At 43.5% G+C, this 23,682-nt stretch overlaps 2 protein-coding genes across 4 annotated transcripts in view; one reads left to right on the top strand and one right to left on the bottom strand.

Annotated features, from left to right (window-relative positions):
• Window positions 1-949: 949 nt before the first annotated feature.
• LOC139553734 (mitochondrial dimethyladenosine transferase 1-like) overlaps window positions 950-23,682 on the top strand; it is a 34,238-nt gene continuing 11,505 nt past the window's right edge. Inside the window, exons 1-6 of the mRNA XM_071366349.1 lie at window positions 950-1,296; window positions 1,784-1,932; window positions 2,391-2,542; window positions 2,649-2,757; window positions 3,331-3,482; window positions 3,643-3,766. Coding sequence (XP_071222450.1) covers window positions 1,800-1,932; window positions 2,391-2,542; window positions 2,649-2,757; window positions 3,331-3,482; window positions 3,643-3,766 — 670 coding nt within the window. The 5' untranslated portion in view covers window positions 950-1,296; window positions 1,784-1,799. The remainder of the gene's footprint in view (window positions 1,297-1,783; window positions 1,933-2,390; window positions 2,543-2,648; window positions 2,758-3,330; window positions 3,483-3,642; window positions 3,767-23,682) is intronic.
• Window positions 18,118-23,406, bottom strand: LOC139553733 (claudin-20-like). 3 transcript variants are annotated; one of them, XM_071366348.1, is made up of 2 exons: window positions 23,103-23,406; window positions 18,118-22,745 (listed from the first exon to the last, which is right to left on the bottom strand). In XM_071366348.1, the coding sequence occupies exon 2, from the start codon at window positions 22,289-22,291 to the stop codon at window positions 21,566-21,568; it is 726 nt and encodes a 241-aa protein (XP_071222449.1). In that variant the 5' UTR covers window positions 22,292-22,745; window positions 23,103-23,406; the 3' UTR covers window positions 18,118-21,565. The 3 variants fall into 3 exon arrangements, with proteins under 3 accessions (XP_071222449.1, XP_071222448.1, XP_071222447.1); XM_071366347.1 differs by having other exon boundaries at window positions 18,118-22,652; XM_071366346.1 differs by having other exon boundaries at window positions 18,118-22,470.

The following is a 23,682-nucleotide window of genomic DNA, read 5'->3' as shown; positions in this document are numbered from 1 at the left end:
ATGCATCATTATAAACGTAGACAATAAACATTATGTCAAAAAATTGCAGCTTTGAGCATCATGCATCTGTCAATCGTTTTTTTTTTTTTTTTTTTAACATCTCAGTCGGCCACAAGGACGAGTCAAGGTTGTCCACAGTTGTAAATAGCAGACAGATCAGATCAAACATGCTGGGGATGAGAAATCATGACAGAACCACAATTAATTGTTCTCTATGGAATACATCAACCAATAATGTTTATTTCAATGCACATTTTGGATAACATAGTATCTTTCGAATGTAGTAAGCTTGCCATCTAAATGCTTCCTTTTGCTGGCTATAATGTCATTACATCAAAAGGATGTGGACTTTCAAGGAGGGGATTCGATTAATCTGGCTTGTAAGCGTAGTTTTCAGCGGGTGAACAGTGATTTCACTCGGTGTGGAACCTGGCTGCCCCCGGGGCAAGGGGTGGGTATCCTGTACTGGCCGACGGCGAAGTCGGCTCAAAACAAAAGTGACCTAGGTTAAGCACGTGGAGTAATAAGTAGGATTCTGTGTGTTCATATGCAAAAGTTATTGCTTTTGATGAAAACGATTAATCTGTCTTCCCAATGAAAACTATTTATAAAATTCGAACATATATTTTATGGAAAAAAATATGTATGTTTGTGAACGATTCGGCCTTTTTGACAACATGATCAAGCGGCGCAGATTACTTTTCGATTTGAGTAGGGCGCGCCACCCTCATCGGCTTCGCCGGTTCACGTGACGGTCCAATGTCCGGTGCAACCCGGGACAGTTTAATAGAGCCCTTCACTGTCAAACTGAAGTTCCGCCTATCCCAAATTGATTGGTTGCAGAAGCGATTATTCCAATCCCATTGGATGTCATTCTGCCAGTTTCCTGACGACAGCAGCATTTCAGGAAGAACATCCAGACTGGTGAGAAGCGTGTTATCCGGTGAACTCTTTTATCTTTATTTTACCGTTCTCAAAGTCATATTTGCATGGTCGAGTTTGTGAACCTAAATTTGTTGCAACTTTTTCAGGTCAGGGGTTTTTGTATGCGACCTTTATAATTAGCTATAGAGAGAAAATAAGCATAACGTCGATGCTGGTTTCTCAGTTGGCTAGCTACAGAGTTAACGTTACACGTTTCGAGTTGCTAGCTACAGATTCAGTAAAGAGCAAGATATCTTCACGGTCACACAGTGTCAAGCATTAACGTTGGCTATAATTTATCACATTATGCCTGTTGTAGGTCTGTAGGTCCCGCACTCTGATTCACTTATCCAAACTCAAGTAGCTAAACTAGTAAGTTGACACTTGCCTTTGAATGTGTCTTAGCCAGCCAGCAGATGACTGTTATAGTATGAATGAATGACATTATGGAGCAGAACCACCGCAGAATAATTCCAGTGTCTTTGGCAGGACACATCTATAAAACATAATGCCCAATATCGATTTCATAATACGATGTCATTTGGTAATTTATCCACTGGGTGGCGATCAAGATCATGTTTTTAATCCTCAAAGTACCATGTATTTTCTCTCTACCATTGATCATTCCTTGACAATAGCAGTTGTGCTTTCACATAGTATCTTGAAGCTCTAAAATGAAACCTTGATATATACATTGCTGAGTAAACCCTATATTCATGGTGATTAGAACCTGGTTGCATTAGCATGTTAATTATGAGAGATTTGCAGATAATCCCCAGATCTCTGTTCTATCACTAATTACTCTGTTTCCCCTCTGAGTTTAATTGCTGTTACAGTACCACCCTTTATATTCCCACAGCAGCACAGTTTGAGAGATGGCGGCTCCCAGAAAGATAGCAGTGTTTCGCCTGCCTCCCCTGCCCACCATTGGGGAGGTAATCAAGCTGTACAACCTGAGAGCATTGAAACAGCTGTCCCAGAACTTTCTGCTGGACATGAGGCTCACAGGTGAGTCAGCCTTCTCCTCTAGCTGCAATGCACCAACACCTGGTACACTGTGAGGACACAATGGTGTTTTTTTCTCCGCCCTGTTCACAACACATTCAGTGTACCGGACTGCAGTGCCCGCGTAGGCTTGTCCACAAGCAACAGATACTACTGATGTGATTCTATCAGTGATGCAGTGCTGCAGATCTGTTCTGGTGCCCTTGAACAAGGTTTCTGTTTTAGATGTAAGTACAAAAGAAGCTTAGCCAACTTTGCCAAGGAGCGATAGGAGCCAGGCATATGGTAAAATACAGTGCCCCGGCCAACCTTTATTTTGCTTGCAAGACATATGGAAGACACTGTTGTTGAAAGGCATGTAAGATCGACTTGATACATTGTTCACCTTAATATACCCAACCCATTCCAATGTTTGTAAGTAATGCACCCTGGTCACTGTGTTTTCTGAACTGTGTGTGTAGATAAGATTGTATGCCAGGCAGGCAGTCTGAGGGACGCCCGTGTGTGTGAGGTGGGTCCAGGACCTGGAGGGCTGACCCGCTCCATCCTCAATGCTGGGGCTGCAGACCTGCTGGTGGTGGAGAAGGACAACCGCTTCATACCCGGACTAAACGTAGCTACAGGAGACCATGCAGGAAGAGTTTGTCTTTAAAATAATTGCCCAGATTGGAAACAGTAAATACTCAAGTGCCTGTAATATGCAAATTCCATGTCCACAGCTTTTGTCTGAAGCGGCACCAGGGAAGCTCAGGGTTGTCCATGGTGATATACTCATGTACAGAATAGACCGAGGATTCCCAAAAGTCATAACCAAGGCATGGGAGGATGGTGAGTGAGATGAAGAAGTAGACTTAGTATTGAGGTAGATTTGCCTGATTGATGGAAGCGCCTACTAGATTGCTTTAAGTCTGAAACACACATTACATTGATTTATGTTTTGTACGTTGTGTTGCAACAGTGTGATACTACTGATGAGTTCTAAACTTTAAGTATTGTTAATTATCAGGTATCCTATTGGAATATTGAGTGCCATAGTCTAGTTTCTACACCAGAAGTTAATGGTTATCTGTAGGGGGAATGTATTGTGTAAAGGAAGGGCAATCACATATGGCAGGCACTGATAAGGGTGGAGAGATCGAGGTCAGGTCACATGAAGGGAGAAGGAACAGTTTATGGCCCGCGTCACTTAATTTCCTGTCTAGCAATAACGATGTAATGTTTAGAGAGAAGGAGCATGTCACTCAAATTGGGGTTTATATACTACCACTGGTGAAATCATGTCTTTGTCTTATGCAGCTGTATGACCCAATGGGTGAATAAACTTGGTTTAAGCTTTACTAATCGTCCGTGAGTTTTACTCGGTTCATTTAGAACCTAACACTACTAAAACTGTCCCTCCAGATCCACCGGACCTGCATATCATTGGGAACCTTCCCTTCAGTGTGTCCACTCCTCTCATCATCAAGTGGCTGGAGAACATATCCAACAGAACTGGACCCTTTGTTTACGGCCGGACCAGACTGACCCTTACCTTTCAGAAGGAGGTGGCAGAGGTGTGTGTGCTGTTTGTTCAATACTGTCTATTCTCACTCGGTCGATGTTCCTGAATCAGTAACTTCTTTTCCGGTCTGATTATTCACCCTTTGTTTTGTTGATCTAACTGCTCAGGGCCAAAAATGATACTGACACAACATGTTGGGTTCCCCTCTTCAGAGGTTGACAGCCAGCACAGCCAGCAGGCAGAGGAGTCGTCTGTCCATCATGGCCCAGTACCTCTGTGCTGTCAAGAGCTGCTTCACCATCCCAGGACGGGCCTTCATCCCCAAACCTGAGGTAGGACCCCACGCTCTGCTCACACACACACACACACACACAGACACAGAGCATCTTGGCTGTGTATCCAAGTTGATGACAATGCTCCGTTTGTGGAGCACACACACTTGGAAATGGGCTCACAATCAGCCACACATCACCCCACACCAGGGGGTAGGACCCCCTATTTACTCTCTGTTCTCCTCCTCTTCCATTGCCCCCATTTCTGCTGCTGTCACTAGACACGTACAGTTCAAGGGTTCATTACGGCTGCGTTAAATCAATGTTGTCTCAGAAGTGTCTTCAGAATTGTGACACGTTGTTGGGTTATGATGCCTGGTGGATATATATCACACATCAGTATTGAGAACTCAGCCCCTTTTTACTGTCTTTTCTCTGTGTCGCTGGTGGGTTCCAGGGGAATGCTTATTATATAAGATTATAGGCCTAGGCTACTGACTACAGAGAATGATGTTTCTCTGTTCTTGGGGATGGGCTTTAGGTTGCTGTCTGATGGACTAGGGTCCCCTGAAGAAGAAGTCCCTCTAGGAGCCCTCTGTTAGTAAATATTTCATCTGTATGGAATGGATGGAGTAAGTGAAGTGAATGAAACTAGGGCTGATTGTTCATTCTCTTAGAAGAAATAGCTCCAATGATTATTTAATCACATAGAGGCAGCTTTTACACCGTGTGTGTGTGTGAGTACACGTGACGTTTGTGCGCAGGCGTCTGTGTAAGTGTGTGAGTAGTGTGTTTATGCTGCAGTTAATTTGTCCTCATGCATGTTCATCACACAAACAGTTATAAGTTGTATTAGTCTTATGTACGGAGATACACATGGTATACATCGTACTACCAAATTCTTACTTGCAGGTTCCTTCTCAATGCAAAAACATTAAGAAATAATAAAAGATAAGAATAGGAACATAAAGTAAATGGTTCAGTAGAATAGAATACACATTTTAGCATAAGTACACTTGAGAAAAAAAGGTGCTATCTAGAACCTAAAAGGGTCCCCGAAGGAGAACCTTTTGAAGTACACCTTTTGGTTCCAGCCAAGGAACCCTTTTGGAATAGTTTTTTGCCAGTACCTCCTCCCTATAGGCTGACTCGTCGTTGTTGGTTATCAGGCCTACAACCGTGGCGTCGTCAGCAAACTTGATGATGGAGTTGGTGTCTAGGGAGACTGGATGTCTAAGACAAATAATGGGTATTTCATGAGCTGGTCTCCTGCTGATGACATAAGACTGAACAGCACATTGTTGTTCATTCTGCGATTTTATGCCCAATAATATATATACTTTCACATGTTCATGTAAATAAACTCAGCAAAAAAATAAACGTCCTCTCACTGTCAACTGCGTTTATTTTCAGCAAACTTAACATGTGTAAATATTTGTATGAACATAACACAAGATTCAACAACTGAGACATAAACTGAAGTTCCACAGACATGTGACTAACAGAAATGGAATAATGTGTCCATGAACAAAGGGGGGGTCAGAATCAAAAGTAAGAGTCAGTATCTGGTGTGGCCACCAGCTGCATTAAGTACTGCAGTGCATCTCCTCCTCATGGACTGCACCAGATTTGCCAGTTCTTGCTGTGAGATGTTACCCCACTCTTCCACCAAGGCACCTGCAAGTTCCTGGACATTTCTGGGGGGATTGGCCCTAGCCCTCACCCTCCGATCCAACAGGTCCCAGATGTGCTCAATGGGATTGAGATCCGGGCTCTTTGCTGGCCATGGCAGAACACTGACATTCCTGTCTTGCAGGAAATCATGCACAGAATGAGCAGTATGGCTGGAGGGTCATGTCAGGATGAGCCTGCAGGAAGGGTTCCACATGAGGGAGGAGGATGTCTTCCCTTTAATGCACAGCGTTGAGATTGCCTGCAATGACAACAAGCTCAGTCCGATGATGCTGTGACACACCGCCCCAGACCATGATGGACCCTCAACCTCCAAATTGATCCCGCTCCAGAGTACAGGCCTCGGTGTAACGCTCATTCCTTTGACGATAAACGCGAATCCGACCATCACCCCTGGTGAGACAAAACCGCGACTCGTCAGTGAAGAGCTCTTTTTGCCAGTCCTGTCTGTTCCAGCGACGGTGGGTTTGTGCCCGTAGGCGACGTTGTTGCCAGTGATGTCTGGTGAGGACCTGCCTTACAGGGACAGTCTGAGCACTGATGGTGGGATTGTGCATTCCTGGTGTAACTCGGGCAGTTGTTGTTGCCATCCTGTCCTGCAGGTGTGATGTTCGGATGTACCGATCCTGTGGAGGTGTTGTTACACGTGGTCTGCCACTGCGGGGACGATCAGCTGTCCGTCCTGTCTCCATGGAGCGCTGTCTTAGGCGTCTCACAGTACGGACATTGCAATTTATTGCCCTGGCCACATCTGCAGTCCTCATTCCTCCTTGCAGCATGCCTAAGGTACGTTCACACAGATGAGCAGGGACCCTGGGCATCTTTCTTTTGGTGTTTTTCAGAGTCACTAGAAAGGCCTCTTTAGTGTCCTAAGTTTTCATAACTGTGACCTTAATTGCCTACCGTCTGTAAGCTGTTAGTGTCTTAACGACCGTTCCACAGGTGCATGTTCATTCTTTGTTTATGGTTCATTGAAGCATGGGAAACATGTGTCAACCCTTTACAATGAAGATCTGTTACATTATTTGGATTTTACAAATGATCTTTGAAAGACAGGGTCCTGAATAAGGGACGTTTCTTTTTTTGCTGAGTTTAGAATAATTCATAACGCACTGACTAATGGGAGACGGGTATTACAGGAATTCTGTTTGGATGAACAGTGAAATAGAACATCAATCAATAATAATGGAACAAAATAATAATAATAATTAGGTGTGTGCTTATATTTGTCCTGTTTCACAAATGTGTGTATTAATATGCATGTGTGAACTGGAAATGTGTTTTTTGCATATACCACTGTCCCTGAGACACCCTCATATTGTGGGGTCACAGCCAGGGTCTGAAGCAATTAGGGTTAAAGTGCTTTGCTCATGGGCACATTGACAGATTTTTCACGTTGTCTACTCGGGAATTCGAACTAGCGACATTTCGGTTACTGGCCCAAAGCTCTAACTGCTAGGCTACCTACCGCCCTTACAATACTGTATATACTTATGTTTTGTGTAAATATAGGTCCTTAAGTTCTACCAAAAGGTAGAGGGTGTTTCTAGATTAGTCTCATTTTCATGTCCCCTGAGGCCTGTTTATAGCTGGATTTGTGCAAAATCTTTGTTCATAGCCACTTACCCAGAGAGTGTTTTTATCAATACCTTGAAGTGCACGCGTGGGCAGTACGAGAGTACATCAATGGGTGTTATTCGGCCAAGACATCTACTACTGGCCATAACCATTGCTAAGAAGCAATGCACATTAAGTAGGGTGGATGATGGAGAGCTTTATTCCTGAAGGCTGTGCCTCTCTGAGTCTTTCTGTTTGTCCACACCGTCTGCTGAGTCCTGGTGGAGCAGCGTGAGTTCTTAGACCGAGGAGAACATGCACATAGCCAAGCTAGACAAATCCAACAAATCCGCTCTACATTCTAATTGTTGGTATTATCTGGCTCTCTCTGTAGCTTTGGATTGCTAATTGTGTGTTTTTATGAAAGGGATTTGCTCAAATTGAAGTTTCACTTTTATCTGTTGTTTTTCTTTCTTTATTCCTGGCATGTATCAGTCACATCTGAACTGTGGTAACCCGGTTTTGGTGTGTGTGTGATGTGTATCTTAAAATGTGTAGGAACAGGTTAATACAGACGAAGGGACGTTGCTGCTGCATAGCTGTAATCATGTTGTTCAGCAGTTCTGAGAAAATGTGTCACAAAGAACTCGACGGATAGCATAGCAGTGTGTTACACAGTGTGTATCTCCCATTTTCATAGTACATCAAACCAGAAGCAGGGGCTATGTTACAGATATAACAATTAGCAGTGTAACCTCCTCACCTTATTTGTGAAAATGCGTTTAATAGTTGTACTCTCTAACCAACAAACAGAGAACATCATTGAACCTTATACAATCCAATGGTGAGAAAATGGCAATTAGATGAAAAAAACATGACTGGATTTAGTGACTAATACATTTTAACCTGAGGGAAAGAGAGGCACATTGTAGCTGACTGGTGATTAGAAGAAAAAGTTGAATCCATTTTACATTTGCAGCTGCTGGTCCATATTGACGTGTCGTGACTTAGGCTTTATCCTTTGTGTTGTTTAATCTGTTTCCATGCATGTTCTCACCCCTGGAAGGAATGCACTGACTACCTCTGTCACATTGACTGAGTCTGATTGTCCTTGAAGGCTTTCGTCCAGCGTGATTGGCTGACTCCTCGTTTGCCCTAGGTCTGCCTGTCACGGATCACATTCACACCCCTCTCATTCTCCTCCGTGTTAATATACATATTCAAGAAGAAATGACAAAATGTCTGCTTGTGGCGAATACAGGTCACTTGTAAATTGCAAATTCAATTTTTATGTTCCCGAAAAAACTAAAAAGGTCTTATTGGCTTAGTAGAAATGACAAAGTACATAAATGGCTGTGTCTCTCTGATGTAATATTCTGACGGAGGGTCAAGGGGTTTGTGACCTCGGCCACAGAGATTTGAGACCATTTGACATCCCTTCAACATTATCGCCAACCCTGTGTTTTTTAGCCAACCCTGTGTTTTTTTTAGCCAACCCTGTGTTTTTTTTTGCCAACCCTGTGTTTTTTAGCCAACCCTGTGTTTTTCTGCCAACCCTGTGTTTCTCACTGCCTTTCCTAAAATGGAGGTTATTCAGATAAAGCATGTTAGTGAGACTTGCCCATCCAATTCGCCCCGGCCTCCTCTCCTATAGCCTGCATAGTTTTTTCCTGGCAGAATGTGATTAAAATCTGCCTGTCTCTGTCATTAACGGGTCTATAAGTCGCTCAATAGCTGCTCCATCACGTCCTAGAGGGCTGCTTCTCCACAGTAGACCCACGGGCCTCCAAGCTCCACAGACAGACTGAAAGAGAGCGCTTGAAAGAGGGAGGGAGACAGGGAGAGCTTGAAAGAGAGAGGGAGAGAATGGGAGGTGGAGAGTTAGTGGGAGTGATTGAGCTGAGAAGAGAGGTGGAGAGATTGGAAGACAGTGGGAGAGAGCAGTAGGAGATAAGAGTGGGAATGCTGCAGCTTGCAGTCAGTGTGTACTCCACATGCAGTAGGAGAGGAGAACGCCCGGAGACAGATTCATGACGTTGATGGATCTGAAGGGAGAGTGAAGCGTACCTCCAGCAGATGGTTGTCTGGGGCCGTCACCAGCCATCCTGAGTAATGGCTGCATCAGCGATCGGCTACCCACCCTGCTTCCATAGCTCCGGTCTCTGAGGGGGAGGGCCGTACAGATGTTTTCCTTGTACACAGCCCCTACTGAGTTACTTAAAAAAAAAAAAGTTTAATATTGTTAGTTACTTTGCAAAACAAGGCGTGCGTTACTTTCAGAATTATATTTCTACCAAACGTTGCTATTCATAGATTCTGTGATAGCGAAGCCCATAAAGGGCTTTCCCGTCTACTGGAAAGTGTGCCCTCTATACATCTTTATGGGTCCATGTACTGTACGTGGCTCGAGAGAGAGATTTTTCATGAAAAGGTAGTTAATCTGTACAGATGTAACCAATTTTTTTTTTAAACAAATCAAAATATATTTTAGATTTTAGATTCTTCAAAGTATCCAACCTTTGACTTGATGACAGCAGTGGTGTAAAGTACTTTAAAGTACTACTTAAGTTGTTTTTTGGGGTGTCTAACTTTACTTTTACTCCACTACATTCCTAAAGAAAACAATGTACTCCATACATTTTCCCTGACACCCTTAAGTATTCGTTGCATTTTGAATGCTTAGCAGGACAGGAAAATGGTCCAATTCACGCACTTATCAAAAGAACATCCCTGCTCATCCCTACTGCCTCTGATTTGGCGCACTTACTAAACACAAATACTTAATTTGTAAATTATGTCTGCGTATTGGAGTGTGACCCTGACTATCCGTACATTTAAAAAAACAAGAAAACCTTGCCGTCTGGTTTGCCTGATACAAGGAATTTTAAATGATTGTATACTTTTACTTTTGATACTTAAGTATAAAAATTTCAAACAGCCATATCTCAGACTGGCCAATAAAAAATAAAAGATTAGGATGGGCAAAAGAACAGACACTGGACAGAGATATTACTTTTTCTTTGCAACTCTGCCTAGAAGGCCAGCATCTCGGAGTCGCCTCTTCACTGTTGACGTTGAGACCAGTGTTTTGAGGGTACTATTTAATGAAGCTGCCAGTTGAGGACTTGTGAGGCGTCTGTTTCTCGAACTAGACACTCTTGTGTACTTGTCCTCTTGCTCAGTTGTGCACCGGGGCCTCCCACTCCTCCTCCTATTCTGGTTAGGGCCAGTTTGCGCTGTTCTGTGAAGGAAGTAGTACACAGCGTTGTACGAGATCTTCAGTTTCTTGGCAATTTCTCGCATGGAATAGCCTTCATTTCTCTGAACAAGAATAGGCTGACGAGTTTCAGAAGAAAGGTCTTTGATTCAGAAGAAAGTCCTTTGTTTCTGGCCATTTTGAGCCTGTAATCGAACCCACAAATGCTGACGCTCCAGATACTCAACTAGTCTAAAGAAGGCCAGTTTTATTGCTTCTTTAATTAGCACAACAGTTTTCAGCTGTGCTAACATAATTTGCAAAAGGGGTTTCTAATGATCAATTAGCCTTTTAAAATGATAAACTTGGATTAGCTAACACAATGTGCCATTGGACCACAGGAGTGATGGTTGCTGATAATGGGCCTCTGTACGCCTATGTAGATATTCTATTAAACATCTGCCGTTTCCAGCTACAATAGTAATTTACAACATTAACAATGTTTACACTGTATTTCTGATCAATTTGATGTTATCTTAATGGACAAAAAATGTGTTTTTCTTTCAAAAACAAGGACATTTCCAAGCGACCCCAAACTTTTGAACGGTAGTGTGTGTGTGAGATTTAATTGAGCAGCCAATAAATAGCGCAGCACTTGTAGACTAGCATAGGAAAGCAGCACCACAGATGAAAGGGGAAAGTAATAGGCTACATACTAAGTCAGGGTTGACCATCATTGGTAGAGCCTTGCTCTCTCCGACAGTCAAACTCTCTCGTCTCAACAACAACAATAAACAATACATCTATCCAGTGAGACTGTACAGGTCTTTCTCATAGAACATATACTACAGCTGCTTCTACAGAAGCACCATTGAGAGCACCTTGACTGGCTGCATCACCGCTTGGTATGGCAACTGCTTGGCATCTGACCGCAAGAGGGTAGTGTGTACGGCCCAGTACATCACACTCCCTGCCATCCAGAACCTACACTACATGACCAAAATTATCTGGACACCTGCTCGTCGAACATTTCATTCCAAAATCATAGGCATTAATATGGAGTTGGTCTCCCCTTTGCTGCTATAACAGCCTCCACTCTTTTGGGAAGGATTTCCACTAGATGTTGTAACATTGCTGCAGGGGTTTGCTTCTGTTCAGCCACAAAAGCAATAGTGAGGTCAGGCACTGATGTTGGGCGATTAGGCATCACTTGCAGTCGGTGTTCCAATTCATCCCAAAGGTGTTCGATGGGGTTGAGCTCAGGGCTCTGTGCAGGCCAATCAAGTTCTTCCATACCGATCTCGACAAACCATTTCTGTATGGACCTCGCTTTGTGCACAGGAGCATTGTCATGCTGAAACAGGAAAGTGCCTTCCCCAAACTGTTGCCACAAAGTTGGAAGCACAGAATCGTCTAGAATGTGATTGTATGCTGTAGTGTTAAGATTTCCCTTCACTGGAACTAAGGGGCTTAGCCCGAACCATGAAAAACATCCCCAGACCATTAATCCTTCTCCACCAAACTTTACAGTTGGAACTATACATTCGGGCAGGTAGCGTTCTCCTGGCATCTGTCAAACCAGGTTCATCTGTCAGACTGCCAGATGATGAAGCGTGATTCATCACTCCAGAGAACGTGTTTCCACTGCTCTAGAATCCAATGGCGGCGAGCTTTACAACACTCCAGCCGACACTTGCCATTCTTCATGGTGCTCTTAGGCTTGTGTGCGGCTGCTCGGCCATGGAAACCCATTTCATGAAGCTCCCGACAAACAGTTCTTGTGCTGACGTTGTGTCCAGAGGCAGTTTGGAACTCAGTTGTGAGTGTTGCAACCAAGGATAGATGATTTTTACGCACTTCAGCACTCGGTGGTCTTGTTCTGTGAGCTTGTGTGGCCTACCACTCTGCGGCTGAGCCGTTGTTGCTGCTAGACGTTTCCACTTCACAATAACAGCACTTACAGTTGACCGGGGCAGCTCTAGCAGGGCAGAAATTTTACAGACTGACTTGTTAGAAAGGTGGCATCCTATGATGGTGCCACGTTGAAAGTCACGGAGCTTGTCTGTACGGGCCATTCTACTGGCAATGTTTGTCTATGGAGAGGGCATGGCTGTGTGCTCTATTTTATACACCTGTCAGCAACAGGTGTGACTGAAATAGCTGAATCGACTAATTTGAAGGAGTGTCCACATACTTTTAGTGTATATACCAGGCAGTGTCAGAGTAAAGCCCTAAAAATGGTCAGACTCCAGCCACCCAAGTCATAGACTGTTCTTTCTGCTACCGCATGACAAGCGGTACCAATGCACCAAGTCTGGAACCAACAGGACCCTGAACACCTTCTACCCCCAAACCATAAGACTTGTAAAGTAGTTAACCAAATAGCTACCCGGACCATCTGCATTGACCCTTTTTGCACCAACTCCTTTGACTCATCATATACGCTGCTGCTACTGTTTATCTGTTACTTTATTACTAGTTATAGCTAAGTTATTATTACTCAGTGTGTATTATTACGCGTTATTACTCTTCTATTAGTTCTTTTAATTTTTTTACATTGTACTACAGCACAATTCATCTAGGCCTTTTCCTATCCTAAAAATGTGGTCAACCATGGTATTACCATAGTATAGGAAAGATACCGCCTGAAGGCTTGTACTCGATACATCATAGTTCCAAGATAAAATTATAAACCATTTTGAATCCTTCCTTAAACAAAATGCCTAGTTTGGCAGAGTTGGCTTATCAACATCTTGATAGTTGACACGTTTTTTCCTTTCTATTGCCCCTCCTATCTGAAATGAACGCTGGGTTAGCTGTGATTCAATGCTGGCAGATTAACATCAACATCATCCACGCCAAGAAACATTTAGGTATTCTGAAACATAGTTGAGGAATCCTGGCCATGTTCCAGGATAAGACGGTCAGCTTCAAACAGGCAATTGCAGGCGGGTTCCGTGAAACACTATGCAAATTCTGAGAATAAGGAGCTACAGTGCCTTCAGAAAGTATTCACGCCCCTTGACCTTTTGCAGATTTTGTTGTGTTACAGCCTGAATTTAAAATGGATTAAACTGAGACTTTGTGTCACTGGCCTACACACAAGACCCCATAATGTTTTTGAATGACTACCTCATCTCTGTACACCACACATACAATTATCTGTAAGGTCCCTCAGTCGAGCAGTGAATTTCAAACACAGATTCAACCACAAAGACCAGGGTGGTTTTCCAATGCCTCGCGAAGAAGGGCACCTACAGTATTGGTAGATGAGTAAAAAAAGAAATAGAAACATATATCCTTCTGAGCATGGGAAAGTTATTAATTACACATTGGATGGTGTATCATTACACCTAGTCACTACAAAGAAATGTACTTTATGTCCTGAATACAAAGTGTTATGTTTGGGGAACAACCAACAACACATCACTGAGTACCACTCTTCATTTTCAAGCATGGTGGGTGCTGCATCATGTGGCTGCATCGTGTTATGGGTATGCTTGTCATCGGCAAGGACTAGGGAGTTTTTGGGGGGGATAAAAATAAACGGAATAGAGCTTAGCACAGGCAAAATCCTAGAGGAAAACCTGGTTCAGTCTGCTTTCCAACAGACACTGACAGACAAATTAATCTTTCAGCAGGACAATAACCTGAAAGACCATAAATACACTGGAGTTGCTTACCAAGATGACATTGAATGTTCCTGAGTGGCCTAGTTACAGTTAAATCAGCTTGAAAATCTAATGCAAAGCTTGAAAATGACTGTCTAGCAATGATCAACAAACAACTTGACAGAGCTTGGAGAATATTTTTAAGAATAATGTGCAAATATTGTAAAATCCATGTGTGCAAAGCTCTTAGAGACTTACCCAGAAAGACTCACAGCTGCAATCACTGCCAAATGTGATTCTAACATGTATTGACTCAGGGGTGTGAATATTTATGTAAGTGAGAGATATATTTCATTTTCAATATATTAGCAAAAAAAAATGTATTGTGTGTAGATTAAAATATATTTAATCTATTTTTTAATTCAGGCTGTAAAACATCAAAATGTAGAATAAGTCAAGGGGTATGAATACTTTCTGAAGGCACTGTATTGAAAGGATCAATACATAAGCTGTTAACTCTACTGTGTGTTTTTATTTTTAAAGATTTTATTTAGAAAGGTCAAGCACTGTGATTTTACGTTTTTCACATATACACACAAAATGTGCTTTTCACATATACACACAAAATAGAAAGCTTGGGCTGCTGGAAAAAACATTGTCTGTGCCAAAATAAAAATAGATTAATTTGTTTCCAGCTAAAGTAATACAATTACTGTAGATCAAAAAAATTATTTGCAATTCAAGAACAATATAGTTGTTTTCTGATTCTCCAAATGCCATAACCAACTGTGATTTTCTGTTTGGTTCATTCAGAACACCCCTGGAAACAATGCCTAATAACTAAGTGTGAGGAAAGGTCTGTTTCAATAGACAGTTTTCTATTCATCACTTTATCGTCATGTAGTGGACCTTTAGCCAATCTTTTTAGTTCCGTAACTCTTCTAATACTTATGGTGATCTAAAATATTAAAATGCTTCTTTGAACTGTCAGGGTGTTTTTGTCATCTTGCGGAGCTCATACTGCTTCTCTCAGCACTTCACTTCCGCAGCAAGGTCATTTCCATTACTCCCCAGTCTCAGATGTGTACTGGAACAGGAGGGCAAAGTCTTGGACAATGCAAGGTCATTTTCAGCTGCTGTCGATGACTGTATTATATCGCCAATATAGACTCTCATGAAGACAATGTTTGTCCAGAAGAAAATGCCTTCCATTAAGGTGAAGTATTGGCATGCCTTGGGTGATTGTTCTCAGCGATGCATTACAGCACTACGGTTATTGCTGATGGGGTTTTGATGAGCGGTAGGGCGTTGATTCTTGGCCCAGCTTATATTTATCTTTGTACCTGCCAACATCATGACTCCAGAGCTGCTTCACGGCTACATGCTTGTTAGTGATATCCTTATTATCAAACGGCGCTATGAATCATGCATTTTTATTTAATAACTCTGGCTGTAAAATGTTATCGGTTTAAAAATGATATCGATAAAGAGCGGATATGATTTAGAGCCTCAACCACATGCATCTACAGACGATATCATGCATCTCGCTGTAACTGAGCGTGCGCAGTGCAAGTCAACTTGTCTTGACGCTCAAGGTGGGATATACAGTTGGATTAACCCCTGTGCCTTCAGGGTTCAAAGTTCTCTGATCTGTCATGACGGCATCTCAGGGTGAAACCCTTTGAAGGAAATGTAGGATAAATACACAGAGGAGCGGATCTTATTAACGTTTACCCAAGAGGGGAGCTGCTATTTGATCTCCACTCTGTTGCATAACCAAGAGGAGAGAACGCCTTGAATAATCCATGTTTGTTTCAAGAAAGCCACATATCTCCGAACTTCCCACTGTCGACTTGGCTGTAATCAGCTGTAATGAGACGCGAGATTCTCATTACTATCTATACAGAACAAAAATATAAATGCAACGTGCAACATTTTCAAAGGTTTTACTGAGTTACAGTAGATTTTACTGAGTTACAGTTCATATAAGAAAATCTGTCAATTGGATTTCACATGACTGGGAATACAAATATGCATCTGTTGGTCACAGATACCTTTAAAAAAAAATAATAAGAAGAATTGGGCCGTGGATCAGAAAACCAGTCAGTATCTGGTGTGACCACCATTTGCCTCATGCAGTGCGACACATCTCCTTCACATAGAGTTGACCAGTTTGTTGATTGTGGCCTGTGGAATGTTGTCCCACTCCTCTTCAATGTCTGTGCGAAGTTGCTAGATATTGGCAGAAACTGGAACACACTGTCGTACATGTCGATCCAGAGCATCCCAAACATGCTTACAACATGTAAAGTGTTGGTCCTATGTTTCAAGAGCTGAAAAAAAGAAAATCCCAGAAATTTCCATACGCACAAAAATGTTGTGTACAAATTTGTTTACATCCCTGTTAGTGAGCATTTCTCCTTTACCAAGATTATCCATCCACCTGTCAGGTGTGGCATATCAAAAATCTGATTAAACAGCATTATCATTACAAAGGTGCACCTTGTGCTGGGGACAATAAAAGGACACTTTAAAATGTGCATTTTTGTCACACAACAATGCCACAGATGTGTCAAGTTTTGAGGGAGCATGCTGACTGCAGGAATGTCCAACAGAGCTGTTGCCAGAGAATTGAATGTTCATTTCTCTACCATAAGCTGCCTCCAACGTCGTTTTAGAGAATTTGGCAGTATGTTACAACCGCAGACCACATGTAACCACGCCAGCCAAGGACCTCCACATCTGGCTTCACCTGTGGGATCCTCTGAGAGGGGGTGGGGGAGTGTTTGTGTCTGTAATAAATCCTGTTTGTTAGGGAAAAACTCATTCTGATTGGCTGGGCCTGGCTCCCCCAGTGTGTGGGCCTATACCCTCACAGGCCCTCCCATGGCTGCGCCCCTGCCCAGTCATGTGAAATCCATAGAATAGGACCTATTTATTTATTTAAATTTACTGATTTCCTTAATTGAACTGTAACTCAGTAAAATATTGGAAATGATTGATGTTGCGTTTTTATATGTTTGTTCAGTATAGTTTTCTTGAACCTTATTTGTGAAACAGTTTTCTAAATGTTGTTAAATGTGATGTTCTGGTGCCTCTAGTGCGATTCAGAAAGCTGATTGAGGACCTTATTACTAATAAATGTGTTTGTTTTTTATGACCGCGTTTTTTCTTTCTGCTTGTATTTATATTTTGATGTGTGTATTTTATGTAATTCGGGGCTCATCTATAAAAGAGACCTTGGTCTCAGTATAACTGATAAAATAAAGGTTAAATAAATATTTAGTTATTTTTGAAAAAATAAACAAAACAGTGATTTATGGTCTCCTGAGGCACTACATCTCAGTGCAAGAGGCGTCACTACAGTCCCTGGTTTGATTCCAGGCTGTATCCGGCGTCCCATAGGGTGGTGCACAATTGGCCCAGCGTCGTCCGTGTTTGTCGTCATTGTAAATAAGAATTTGTTCTTAACTGACTTGCCTAGTTAAATAAAGGTTAAATTAAAAAATATATATAACAAAAACAATTGACCTACAGTGATTTAAAAATACAATTATAAAGACCGCATGGAGGCTTTAAGGCATCTACTTCATGTATGAAAAGCAGGGATTTATTCCCCAGCTGGAACTAAGACCAGTATTTGTGGGGTCTTAGTATTGGATATTTCTCTCCAGTCTGACTTGGCATTACTCTTCATATGAGTCAGATTTTAAAGCTGGCGAGGCTGTTTTGATGCTCGATGGCTGATGGGATGCTCGGTGGAACCGGAGGAAGGGATGGGGGATGCAGATTGCACTCCATGTTACCCATGCTGACTGACTGGCTTCATCAGCTGTTGCTTTGAATTCCATTCTAATTGTACAAATGTTGCAGCAGCTAACCTACACATGCTGTCATTCATTATCATTCTGTTCACACTCAGACATACACCAGACAAAATAATCCCCATTTGCCACAACTCTCACAGGGTTAGTTATTTCATGCCACTTGCTGATGCTCTCTCCATACCTCTGTGAAGTATTGTGTTTACATCTCAATGAGAGAGAGCTCGATTCTGAACGTGCTTTATGGAGAGTGTTTCGGCTTTTTTCATCCAATTTGCAGACGGTATGTAATGTTTTATGGATACGTGTTCATGAAGGGAGTGAAACCTCCGTCTCTTCTTTGAGCTGTTTTTCAGAGAGCTGCTGTGTGTGTATATAGAGGTTATAAGAACAGTATGAAGAGACAGCATGCCTGCTTGCCTACGCACGGTACATCCAGTACCTTCCAGAAATCTGTGTTTTTGGCAGGAAGCTGAGAGCCATCCCGAACTGCTCACACACGTACACACACAGTCATTTAATATAGGCATATTGCTCTGCTTCCACAAAATAGTTTTTTATTAGTAAAAAATATAACTACTTGCACAAGCACATTTAGACAACAGTAACCAGAACACTTGAACTGTTGAAAATCCTCTGGCAAATTAAGAAGTGCTGAAGCATCCACGAAAATAAGCTGCAATTATCAAAATGATAATTCCTGTCTTGGTTCTGCAGGAGAGCTGCAGCTGTTTAGACATCTAGGCCATTTGAAGCTAATGAAATGGTGCGCTGGCTGGCCGAGGAACAGGCTGCACATCTACACAACGGAACAAACCTCCAGCTCACATTGGCCTGCTCAAATCACATCAGACAGAAATGGCTTTGCTCTTTTTCAGACTGCCAGTTGTGTTATGTACATTTGAACCGGTCCAGAGGACTTGCATTGCTCAGCCGCTTGAAACAAACTGCGCTGTCCAACAAGGTAACACAAGCAAAGGTGCAGTCAAGTAGTCTTCTTATGAAGAAGATGCAGTGTATGAACATGATAAAAGACATTTGAACTAAATAGGAAAGAAGTTACCATGGCAAAAAAATCGAATTAAGTCCACAAATGTCCTAGCCAAATGCATACTGTTCTCTGCAGAAGCATGATTTAAACATTACAACAAATAAAAATAAACAATTGTGCAAGGCTTTCCCGATGAAATCAGAATTGTTTGTGTCTGAAATGATTGTGTGCTTTGGAATGTATTGGAATAATAAGGTTGAAAAAATAACAATGGAAAGCTGCATCCTACTGTATACAAGTGTCTAGCTTAAGACTTGGCCTCGCACAACAAATAATTACTCCATAAAACCATATCCAATGTATAATTCACATACAAACAAATGTAATTAAAAAAAAGTAAACCGTATGAACTACATGCAGTATCAAACTTGACAGGAGTTGATTTGGCACATTCTCCAACGCGTGTATGTGTTGGTATGTATTTAGTTTGTTCACGAGGGCACATTGACATTCTTGTCATTTTATTGCGTTCGTAAGGGGTGCCTGGGCATTGGGCTGTGTATTACTATACTGATGTCCGGTCCTCTCTTCTCTATACATAGGGTATGAAACAGGCTGCCAGGACCTCTAGTGATGCCTCCAGTGTGCAGGCAGCCGCCTGCAGGTGGCGAGCTGGGCTTAGCCATCTGCTCGCCCTGTAAAAAACTGTGTTAGAGAACGAACAACACGCGGTCTGCGCCACACATCACTGCCAGGGCCTGTCACCAGAGCAGCCATTTCAGGCCGGAGACAGCACATCTTCCTTTCCTCTCAGCCGTGTACAGACACACATGGGAACTTGACTATGTTAAAGCGCAGTAGCAGCCCTGACAAATGAGTTGGTGGCGGGAGTTGTGTGTGTGTGTGTGTGCGCTGACCAGCATGTTCTTAACATGCAACAGTGTTCCCTGTCAGTCAGAGAGAAATGCTGCTTTACTTCCCTTTAGACAAAGACTGCTATAGATGGAGAGACCAGGTGGAACAGGGAGAGGTAGAGGAGAGCAAAGCTGAAAGATGAGAATGGCACAGAGAAGTTGCTTTAACTTTAGCCACACAATCTCCTGCAGGTGCTGAACAGTAGCATTTGCACTGCTGACGCACTAAACAAGTCACATAGTGAAATACCTCAAACCGTTTTCTAGATTTGGGGGCACATCTGCCACACTGCTGCAGTTAATAATATATACCATTTAGCAGACGCTTTTATCCAAAGCGACTTAGTCAAGCGTGTATACATATTACGTATGGGTGATCCCGGGAATCGAACCCACTATCCTGGCATTGCAAGCGCCATTTTCTACCTACTGATCTACAATTCTAATAATCAGCCTGACTTTTCAAAACACAGCCCTTTTTCACCATAACACTAATTGCATGTCAGACACAGTGTAATATGGGACAACATAAAGAGAGCATTTCCCAGACAGGCCTGGGTGTAACAGTGGCTTGGTGCTTCCTGTCACTGGGCTAATAAAGGGGATTAGTGAAGCAGCTGTGCATGTGTGGAGGCTCTTCACAAGGCTTATGGGGCCAATGGGATGGGGAGGGAGAGAGAGAGATGCCCCCCTAACCAACCTTAAAGTACAGGCTGACACCCCACCCCCCACCGCAGACAATAAAGATATTTGGGCGCAGGATCCCGTTTCCATGGCAGTGAGGAGGCGGACAGCAGGATGAAAAGCACACACAGCCCAGTGAGGCAGAGGGTACAGTTTGTGTGGGTTTTTGGATCTCTGTGTGTGTGTATCTGTGTGGTTGTGTAATCTATGTGTGGGTGGGTGTGAACTGTGCGTCTGTGGGTGTATGAGTGTTTTGTATGCGTAATGCATGAAGTAAGTAGTGTGTAGCCCAGCCTGAAGGCAGCTCCTTTTTGTTTTGGAGCTTAATAGTAAAGTATGTCATACAGTCCACTTTGCTGGAGGTGGGACTGTCTCTCTCTGTGTGTCTCTCTGTTTGTCTCTCTCTCTCTCGCTGTTTGTCTCTCTCTCTCTCTCGCTGTTTGTCCCTCTCTCTCGCTGTTTGTCTCTCTCTCTCTCGCTGTTTGTCTCTCTGTGGGTGTTTGTTGTCTCGCTGTTTGTCCCTCCCTCTCTGTCTGTCTGTCTCTGTCTGTCTCTACCTGCAGGGTGAGTTACAGGATTTTGTTTATATGCCATTCTGTTCGATCTCCAAGCCCAGAACTCTATGTATTCATTCTGACAGCACTCTTTGAACAGTTTCAATGGGAAGGATAATATACTACAGCTTTTTAAGCATTGCGTTGGCTACACTACATACGTCTCAGTCTCTAACAGGCATTCCTCTGCATTATACACAGACAGGCTCCAAACAGCATGCTTAGGCAAAATATCAATCAGTCTATTAGCTACCAAAAATAAGACCATTTCTTAAATCAGTCCCAACAACTAGCATATCTAGTGGATAGTTCAAAACAACAGTAGCTTGCTTATGAAAAGGGAATTGCACGTACTGTTATTGCCTCTGAGACAATAATAGCAATATTGCCAACTTGCCGAATGGGTGGTTACCAAACGATTATTAGCAGCTAAATGATTGCTTATTAATTCAAACCTTTGGCGAGGAAAAGGAAATTAACGGGAGGCTTGTTATCAGCTAATCCATTCCCCCGGGAAGTCTTAATGGATTTACTGATGATTGCTGGGGTATCTGCATGTGTCGAGCTGCGGCTCCCCTCCCATTCTGCAGCGCTTCCCTTCCTCCCCCGGCTGCGCTGCATTTCACATTCACCATCCGTCCGTCTGTTCCAAGGGGCTGCTCGGGGAATACCTCCACTGCTTGTGCTTGCAGAACAGAAAAAGAGGGGAAAGGGAAAGAGACGCCATCAAAGTCCTTCCCCTCCGCTCTAGTCTCCTCCTCAATTTCTTACGCAGTGTAAGCCCTGGTTGTTTCCCCAAACTGGTCTGCCTAGCAGTAGCAAGTGGCTTGTTGCTTTAGCCTACACATAGTCCTGCAGGCTGTAGCCTGTCTTATTGTCTAGTGGGGAGAGGGAGCAGTACTGGTGCTGGTCCTGCTGCTGTTGCTGTAGGAGCTGCTGTTGCTGCTGCAGTATGAGTTTGTTGGGGGGGGGCAGTAAGATCATGTCCTGGTGACCGGGCCTCTTCCCCGAGCAAGACACGCAGAAGATGGACCCCCCCACGAAGAGGAAGCCTGCCGACAGGAAGGCCACGTACACGGCCCCCCCGGGCTCAAACTTATTGCTCTCGTGCACACTGCGGTCCAGGAAGTTAGTGATGACCTCGTTGGTGAACCAGGAAGCGGGCACCAGGCACAGGAAGCCAGCGGCGATGAAGCAGCCCCCGCTGGCGATGGCTGCGTGCCTCTTGGAGCGCCGGCCGCCCCCCCAGCGGGTACATTTGAGCCCCAGGGATGCCAGGCACAGGCCCATGGCAGCCATCACACAGGACAGCACCATGGTGGTACGAGCAGTCTGCAGGTAGGCGGGCAGCGACAGCACCGAGTACTTCAAGGTGCAGCTGAACATGCCGGTGCTGTACCAGGTGCAGTCCATCCACAGCCCCTGCATCTGGGAGATGGCTGTGATGATGTTGGAGCCCACGTCGGCACTCACCTTCCAATTGGGCAGCAGTGTGGCCACCATGGCCCCCATGATGCCCAACAGCGCCAGGATGAAGGCGAAGATCTGCATGCATGTGGATGCCATCTTCCTCCCACTGCCTCTGCTGCTGCCGTGGCCCCCCCTCCTCCAGGCAGCATCCACCCAGCCCCAGCCAGGCACCTCGTCTCCTCCACCCCTCACCCCAGACGGCTGTAGAGGATCCTGGTGCTAGAGCGGGCAGCAGCCAATCTTCAGCCCCTCTGCTCAGCGCCGGCTCCACTGGACTGGAGAGGAGACAGGAATGAGAAATTGAATTGAGCAGGTCTCTTCGTTTGTCTCCCTCTCTTTTCTCTCTCTTTCCTCGCTCTCTCTCTTTCCCCTCTCTCACCACACTCATGCACAGACTTTTCTTGCAGGAACAAAGGAGAGTGTGAACTGGACCGATGAGAGAGATTGATGGCTCTGGCTGATAGTTGAAAAAGGAGACACTAGTTTTAGTGCGTGTGTATTTTCTGTTGTGCATGCCTCTCCTCTGTGCCGGCACCTCATGGAACTGTTACTGAAGAGGACAATGACTTCTGATAATTGTAATGCTCAATATGTGGACTTAAAGCTGCAGTGTCCTTCTCACCACACTTCAATAAGGTTAGTCCACCACAGTGACTTCAATATTAACACATTTTCAAAATCATTTTATCACTGATACAATAATAAATATTTTTGTTTAGAACATTTATAAAACTTTGAAATAAGACAGACAATTCATTAACATTTTTTAAAGATGTTCACATACATTTGCCAGCATTGCTTTTTAATTTAAAATGTATTGATTATTCTTCAGTAAGGGTAGAAGGGCAAACATCCTTTAATTATAATTGTTTATGATGTACAGCAAGAGCGATGTTGAGATCCTTACCTCGGCTGGTGCAGATCTCCTTATGACGTGTCAGGTTGTTGGCAGTGATTTCTGTAAAAACACGAGGTGAGGAGATGTTTTAGCCGTTAGCCGTACGGATCCATTTCATGTCATCCATTTCCATAGCAACCGTATATTAAAGGACATCCTAGCCAGTCGTGAGCCACACATGCTCACTCGGCGCTTCTGAAAGGGGGTTGCTCTGCTTTCCTTTCAGTGCTGTAGAATAGACTCTCTCTACGTCACATGGCTCGTGAGACGAGCTGCTACAGAATAGTATGCACCATAGCGAAGCTTACTATGGTTTACACTGACACACTCTGTAACTGTATTTGTGTGTGTGAAGGGTCATCTAGGTACTGCTATATTTATTTTGCATTGCATTAGAATTCATTGAGTTGTTCAATGCACTTGTCACGCAATGCTTGATTTATGCAGCAGATGATGGAGACAAGCAAACGTATTATGGACCAGCTAAGTACGCCACCAGTCAAACCGCAATCAATCATAAGACAGCTGCTTCATTCCAATATTGATCCATATTATTAGCTGGCTAGCTAAAGGTGGCATCTAGCCACCG

Source organism: Salvelinus alpinus, chromosome 25 (assembly GCF_045679555.1).
Source record: "Salvelinus alpinus chromosome 25, SLU_Salpinus.1, whole genome shotgun sequence".
NCBI classification, from domain to species: Eukaryota; Metazoa; Chordata; class Actinopteri; order Salmoniformes; family Salmonidae; genus Salvelinus; species Salvelinus alpinus.
The sequence above is the reverse complement of the archived record's forward strand: the minus strand, read 5'-3'. Positions and strand labels throughout refer to the sequence as shown.